The 8,203-nt window shown below is 38.1% G+C and overlaps 1 protein-coding gene across 1 annotated transcript; it reads left to right on the forward strand.

Annotated features, from left to right (window-relative positions):
- Positions 1-384: 384 nt before the first annotated feature.
- LOC133004676 (integrin alpha-M-like) lies at positions 385-7,807 on the forward strand (the record flags this gene model as incomplete). Its single annotated transcript, XM_061074150.1, has 12 exons — positions 385-549; positions 1,449-1,584; positions 1,688-1,761; positions 2,057-2,174; positions 2,362-2,504; positions 2,892-3,038; positions 3,134-3,328; positions 4,190-4,320; positions 5,640-5,797; positions 5,893-6,056; positions 6,916-7,032; positions 7,583-7,807. Coding segments are annotated over 12 exons (1,680 nt in total), but the record flags the coding sequence as incomplete, so codon positions are not given.
- Positions 7,808-8,203: the final 396 nt, after the last annotated feature.

Below are 8,203 nucleotides of genomic sequence, written 5' to 3' on the forward strand. Positions count from 1 at the left end.
TCGCAAAATGGCTCAACGGTGCCCCCCGAGACCCCCCGAGACCCCCGGAAGGTGTTCCCATTGACCGATCTTCACAAAAATTGATACACAGGTGTATCATGACCAGACAAACAAAAATGTCTCTGGGTGCAATTGGAAAAACACAACAGGATGCCTGCTATTTTGCATTTAGTGGCCATTTTGGCCATATTCCACATTTTTTCTTTGATGCACTTGTACCAGGGTTTTCATCGGATCAACTTCAAATTGAGATGAGTGTCATCACAACAAGATGGAGATAAAAACTGACTGACGGATTTTTTTTTAATTTAAGTTATTATTGCTGATTTATTCATATATATAGATGGAGTTTTGTTTATTCTGAGCATTTAAAAAAACACTTTACTATTTGTTTGTTTCAGGATAAATATCTTGGAAAACCAAACTGCAGGTGCCTCTCCTGATGCAATTAAAGTTCTGGTAATACTCACAGATGGTGATCACAGTGACAGAGACAATGGGATTATTAAAAAATATGATGAGAAACAGATCATTTGCTTTGTCATTGGGGTAAGCTGTGATTTTATATGTTTTATTACTCTTTCTTATCTATATAACTAGTTCACTTGTTCTCTCGTCCTGTGTTCATAGTGCTGAGCTACTGTTCAAGTGTGTGGTTTATATACTGTTTATATATATATATATATATATAGGGTGAACTCGGGTAATATGGGATATTTCTTTAGTTTTGACTCATGCTACTTATTCCCGAAGAAAGAATGGAGATCTCATAGAGGAGACTTCTAGTGTTCTTTGTGCCAAAAAAGAAAATCCTGCCTGAATTTGATAACCTGCGGCAAGTCCCTTGGTAACTTACGACATTTGTATTAGGCTTTAAAAAAAGGCCTGCAGTTATAATTTCATGAATTGCATGTCCACTATTACAGAGGTCTGTTAAGCAATCCATCTTCAGACCCAAGTTCACAATTTGTAAAACCAAAAGTGCTGCAGTGCAGCTTGTTATGAGGCATTGCAGCAACAAAACCAACATTGTCCTTTAACTCTAGGGACAAACTCCTAAAAAGGAAGTGATTCTGTGAATGGTACTGCTATGAATTTTTGCCTCAGGTCACAAAATGATCTGGTGGCGGTTTTGACTGCTGCTGTTGTGTATCAGAGGAATTAGACCTGTTTATCCTATTTGTATTGTATTGTATTGAACGCATTGCATGTCAAAATTCTGGTTCACAGGATATGCATTCCACATACAGGATGGAACTCCTACTGAGATGCACAATTGCACTTCTTAGAAAATAACTGAAATGTATGACCAGCAACGCTAAAGTGTTTTCTCTTTAAATGGTAGTGTAACAATCATGTTAGAGCTCAGCCTTTCAGCCTGTGCTGTTTTTCTTTACGACCTCAGACTAAGACGTGGGTCATAATATCCAACTGCATTCTGATTTCAGGTCAAAGAAGCCTCGTTAGCAAAATTCACAGACATTGCTTCAAAACCAGCAGAGCACTATGCCTTTAAAATCGAGAACTACAACGGACTGAAAGGAATACTGGAAAAGTTTCAAAAAAGGATTTTTAAAATGGAAAGTGATATTGGATATTTTTCTTTCCTCTCTATCAAACAATGTTATAACACAAACCATAGCCTATACACACCAATACTAGTGAACTAATTTTGTTCCATATTTAGGCTCCAGTGTGGCTCGAGGAGAAGACTTGAAGGAGGAAATGGCTCAGAGTGGATTCAGTGCTGTCTTCTATAACGTGAGTAAAGTGAAAACAGACAAAAATCTGAGCACATTCAAAATCCCAGTGGTTTTATACACAGGTGCAGACAAACAGTAGAGTTAATTCCCTCCTGAACAAAGCGGCTGTCTTGTTGAGGGACCACTGTTTACAATCTTCCATTGTTTTTTCTGGATGAAACAACAATTCTCTAGTGCCCCAGTGGACCAACCAGTTTGACAGCAGTAGTTCAGACTGAGCATTCGACATAGCACCCACTGGTAGCTCCACTTTTCTCTGTGCTCTGACTAGTAATGCATTTCTCTGTTGACAGAATACGTTGATCCTGGGTTCAGTGGGCTCAAAGAGCTGGGGGGGCTCTCTCAGAGAGATCCTTGAAGGAAAAGAAACACAAATTGAAGATCCACTAATGAAGAAGGACTCCTACATGGGTAAAGTCACATCAACAGTCATTACCATATCACCTGCCCCTTTATTAAAATAGTTTATTTTGGCAGGAGACATGCAAAGGTAAATGACGATGTAGCTGACAGTTAAAATAGCTGTAAAGCACTGGGCTTCTTAAAAATGAACATTTCATGTGAGTGACATTTCATGTTGTGACGGTCACTGTTGCAGGATACTCCATCTCTGTTGGCAAGAGGGACAATGCTTCTCTATACTTTGCGGGTGCACCAAGATTTGAGCACACAGGACAGGTCTTACTTTTCAGACGTGATGGTGGTAATTGGACCGCAGCCCAATCACTAAATGGTACCCAGGTAGGTACACTGTCTTGAAAAGGTTGTTTATAATATGAGTTATCGAAACATTATAACATAAACATTTTGCTTAACGTGGTAATTCTGCTAAATCTGCCAGTGCAAGTTAACAAACGTCTTTTTGTTACGCAGCCCTTAGAGGCCTTATCAATCATTTTTGGGTCATTTCTCATTAAAGTAGCTGTTCAATGACGAAAAAGAATGTGTGCAAGGTGCAGGCTTACTTTAACATTTGAGACAGCATTGCAATGTGTGAGAAAATGACAGAGCTCTTGGAAGCACAATACATGATTATCCTTACTCTACTCAAATACATGTAGGTTTTTCAAAAATATATTAGCAAGTGTATGTTTAGACCCTCTGCAATTGTATGCCCCACTTTTTCAGATTGGCTCCTACTTTGGTGCAGAGCTGTGCTCAGTAGATATCGACTCAGATGGTAACACTGACTTCCTGTTGGTGGGAGCTCCCCTGTTCTATCAGCCCCATGAGAAGAAAGAAGGCCGGATCTATGTCTACATACTGTCTGAGAAGGTGGGGGCAGCGATAAAGCTTAGAGATGCTTGTTATTTGTTTCCTTCACTTTTTTAATCGATGCATTTGTTTTCATAATGAATTGACTTCTACAGATGCAACTGGAAATTGTACTAAATGTGACAGCATCCATGGGCAGATTTGGCACCACCATTTCCAGCCTTGCGGATCTTAACGGAGACGAACTCCGAGACGTTGCTGTTGGAGCCCCCCTTGAGGATGATAACAGAGGGGCTGTGTACATCTACCTTGGTGACAGACGCAATGGCATACGCAGCAATTTCAGCCAGGTGAGCTCATCACTGACATGCTGTGGGTAGATTCATCAACCACACATCAACCAGTGGTGCATCAAGGAAACCCAGTGAATACAGCATTAAGATGAACCACAATTTCACCAGGTCAAATCCACCATGGGGACGTTTGTGGAATCTTCCTAATTTCCTGTCATCTCTATACTGTCTGTCAAAATCTTTGACAGACATGTATTTATTCCTCATTACACAGAATAAAATTGTCTTTTGAATAAAACAAAAACTCACATCTTCTAAAGGACAAACTAAACTTTTGTTTAGTTTACTTTAGTTTATTTCAAATGTTAGATAGAATAGAAATAGAAAAGATAGAATGAAATATATTTATAGGAAAAATCACAAAATAATTAATCAACAACATATGTAGTCGAAAAAAACACAACATAAATATTCAGTCCTCTCTATGTTAGCCGCCATGTTTCTTGTAGTAGTCATGACTGGACAAACTAAACACCCTTTGAGTTTTTATGAACACTGAAGTTTACCACAGGTTCTCTATCATGTTTGGAAGGGGAGGATGGGTGAGGGGAATTCAGCACATGACACTTTACCAATAGATTTCACTAAATTCTACGCACTGCAACTTGAAATTCCACCAGATCCATGAGTTTCAATGCATGTGACTTTAAAATCAGATTATCAGATTGTTCCTGATATCCAATTTCATGTATGATCCTTATGGCTCCTTTTTGTTAGTGAGCAAAGTGGCTGCAGTGTGGTTTCGTAGATGTTGCCCCATCTATCAAGCATCATCTGTTTCCACCACCTCTCTAATGAGTAACTTAGAATTTATAGGCGAATCGTGCACACTTTAAATTTTCCAATCTTTTATTCCAGAGAATCATGGGACAGGGAATAAGACCTGAGATGAGATTCTTCGGACAGGCCATTGATGGGCGCATTGACCTCGGAGAGGACGGACTTCCAGATATTTTGATCGGATCCCAGGGCATGGCTGTTGTCTTGAGGTATGGATACTGTGTGCGTTAAAGGTTCAGTGTGTCAGATTTAGGTGAAAGGATCTACTGGCAGAAAGTGAATATAAAATAATCCTAGTGATGTTTCACTAGTGTGTTTCATCTAAATTGTACGAATCATTGTTTTATTTTCCCTAGAATGGGCCCTTTATATTTAAATACTTTATATTTACATTGGAAGCGGGTCCTCTCTACAGAGGCCGCCATGTTTTTTTACAGTAGCCCAAACTGGACAAACTAAACACTGTTGATTTTTTATGACAACTTAAGGTTTCCAGAGGTTCTATGTCATGTTGAAAAGGGGAGAGTGGGGTGAAGGGTATTTAGCTGCAATATGCAATTTCATCACTAGATGTCACTAAAAACTACAAACTGAACCTTAAACCTTAAAGATTATGGCCAAGTCTGAATCAGAATCAGATAAAAAAGGGTTTTTGAGTGAACACCTTACCTGAGAACCTACTTAGCACTATAAGTAACCTATAACATATTAATTAAATGTTATAAATGAAAGGAAAAAAAATATCAAATCTGTTCAAATATACACAATACATCTATAAAATGTCTCATAAGCTGATTTCAAAGTATAGGTCAGTTTTTTTTGCAGTTGCAATATTTCTACAATAATAAAGCAGTGTTTACATCCAAGCTGGTATAAAGCAGGACCGAAGGAACTAATATCAACCGTCTCCTATATGATCTACCAAAATATGATTCAACTCTATGCAAGACGCTTTACAAAATAAGCTTCTTGTAATGGAAATGTACTTAAAAACTTCTTAGTTTATCCTTACAACAGACATTTCCATCTAGGGCACAGCTCGACATAAACTTTATGGTGCACACACTTTCTAGCATGTGAGCCCTAAGTCTTTTCATGTATTGCAGAAGTTGATCCTGAGGTCATCTGAATTCTAGTGGCCTTTGCTTTAGTCTGTGGTTGGACTGTGTTTTTTTGAAGAACACTCACCCAAACCACCCAACCATACATGATACTAGTTCCTCTCTAATACATTTAGGATGCACTGTTACAGACTATATGTTCCAGTCACAGAACAATACATTCACAAACACTGCCCCCCTGGGTATTTTTGGATCAGGAGGTAACCCACACACACGTTTCCTCTCACTTTCTACCTCCACCTTGCCTGTGTGATCCTTTCTGCAAAGAGCTTTTACAAAGAAACTTACAAAGACAACTTGTCTCAGGACCTCGTTTGTTGACCAATTTTCCACCACAGTCTAATGATACATTTTTTATCTCTTAAAATTAATTGAATAAAGTTGTATCTTTAATCAATATCTTTCAGGTCCCGTCCTGTCTTCAACGTCACCGCACATCTCTCTTTTCTTCCTAAGGAAATAAGCACTGAGGAGATTAACTGTGTGGACAAAACAGATGGAGATTTACCCATGGGGATCTTACAAGTCTGCTTTGAAATGGTAGAAAGCACAAAGAGCAAAGCCGGTAAGGACCGGAGCCAATGAACAGATTTATTAAGAGCTGCCAATAGTGCACACCCTATCGATGAGGTACTTTAATCTTGCTTTGTGTCCTTATAGACGTGATGAGCTCAGGACTGAACATCTCATACATGCTTAATGTGGATCCAGTGAGACAAACCTACCGAGGTTTCTTTGGAAATGACAAGAAAGCCAGGAGTCTTACTTCCACCTGCAACCTGACGGCTAATGAAACTTGCTTCCAGCTCCCTGTCAACATGCCTGTATGGAGACCAATTCATTCACACTCATACTCTACAAATATGTTTAAGAGCACCTACCACCTATATATAAATATCATCCATGTCGCTACACTGTAAATTGCTTCCATAACCAACACCAGTTGTTCTGAAATTGGGATCAGAGGACCCTGGGGGGTTGATGGAAATTCGCTCATTAAAATGATCATGATATATGGTTATTCTGTGTTGGAAACAACCCTTATACATGTTGAATGTCTTTCTAAGAAATGTTTTTAGTTGTTCTCACAAAACTTGTAGAAATATGAAAAGTAGGCAGGGTTTAATTATTCCAAGGGACATGTGTGAGGGGTCCTCACAATATTGTCTATAGGGAGACAATGGCCAGAAAAAAATGGAGGAGCTCTGACCTACACGACACACTATAAAATGTTGTGTAGGGCGGAGTTAAAAATGAGCGAAATGTTTTGAGCACATGTCCTCTGCAACAAACGCATCAAAATTGTGTGTAGTTGTGTTTTCACAATTCGCTTAAGGATTTTAACACTTTTTCTCAAACAGAAATGTTCCTCTGAGGAAAACACTGAAATGTTTGCTATCAGTATTGAAATCTGCTGCATGCTTTAGTTTACTTGTTTTCTGTTGTTGTTATTCAAGCTCAAATACTCACCGTCCCACCTCTCCATGTAGCAATACCTTTTTTGTCACATCATGATACATTTAACTGATAAAACTGGACTGTCAAGTCACATACCAGTAACACTAGCCGTCAAAATCTTGTACATTTATTTGATCTTTTCTCATGGTCATGCTGAAATCAATTTCTTAAATGAAAAATCTCTGCTTTGTGAATATACAGATGACTTCTCTTCCTTTCTCATAGAAATGTCTGAAAGACACTTTTTCACCCATCACCATCAAATTCAACTTTTCCCAAGTCGACATTGAGAGTGCGAGTGCCGTCCTGAACGTGGACAGCAGCAGGTCGGCTAGTGTTGAGGTATGTGCACTGCAGATGGCTGCAGGCCGTCACACAGAGTTGTATCCTTACAGACGCTCTCTTAACAGGTTCCAAACTAAGATGAAATGGATGTCCCACAAGATCTTCCCCATTTTAAGCATATTTTCGATTCGCAGATAAACAAACCGGAGAGGAAATGCTGAAATATAATGGGAAAACAATTATGAATGACTGTGGTGGAAAAAAATTCTATCAATAAAAGCTAAATGTGACTTGGACTTTTTGAAAAAATCATGGTGTATATAGATCAAGTGACTTAAAACTTCACACAAGCTTCTGCTGAGGAGACAGGAACCTCAACATATCTGTGTAGAGCGATAGTAACACTTTATACTTCATCATTTCGATACATTAAATAAACCTGTTATACATCAAGTTTTCTAAACCTTTTTTGTACTGTTTATGTTTAACTCAAATTTTTTCATTTGCATGTTTTGATATCATTTAATGGCACCAAAGTAAAACATGTAGTGCAACTATCTGCTTCTTGCCCTGTATTTTCAAATAAGCAGCAATCTTTTTTCTACAGGTTCCCTTTGAAAAGCAATGTGCAAAAAACGAAAACTGTGATGCTGAGCTCGAGGTGTATTTCAACTTCATGTACGTTCGACATGTGATCAAACACCGGACAGCATCTGTAATGTTGGCGCTGACCTCATGATATGACCCATCCTCCCTCACAAGTTGACCTCTTACATCATATTCCTGTTAAGATATCATTTTAATAAGCATGCATCATACATATATCTTACATATATGCACAGTGTAGAAAGTTTGTGGTAGAGTATTGATGAATGATACTCATTATTCAAGTTGTAATTTACATACTTTACAACAATGATAAAAAACAAACTTTTTATTTAGTTTGGCCTAATAAACCAGCATCTTTCCTGTCTAAATATGACTGTTTTAAATCAGAAGCTTCAAATATAATTGATCTAATTAAGTCTTTAGTATCTTATCTTCCAATATTTTATCTACTCTGAACAAAAATAAGATTTGTGGCACAACAGTTTATATATGGCATTCCATTGTAGAATAAAAAATTTCAGTTGTATAGTTTTGAACAACTTATGCATAAGAAGCTTGTAAGTTTGAAATTCAACACAAGATTGAAATATGTGTACCCCTTATAAACAAGGTGACCAGG

The sequence above is a fragment of the Limanda limanda genome, chromosome 7 (genome assembly GCF_963576545.1).
Source record: "Limanda limanda chromosome 7, fLimLim1.1, whole genome shotgun sequence".
Lineage (NCBI taxonomy): Eukaryota > Metazoa > Chordata > Actinopteri > Pleuronectiformes > Pleuronectidae > Limanda > Limanda limanda.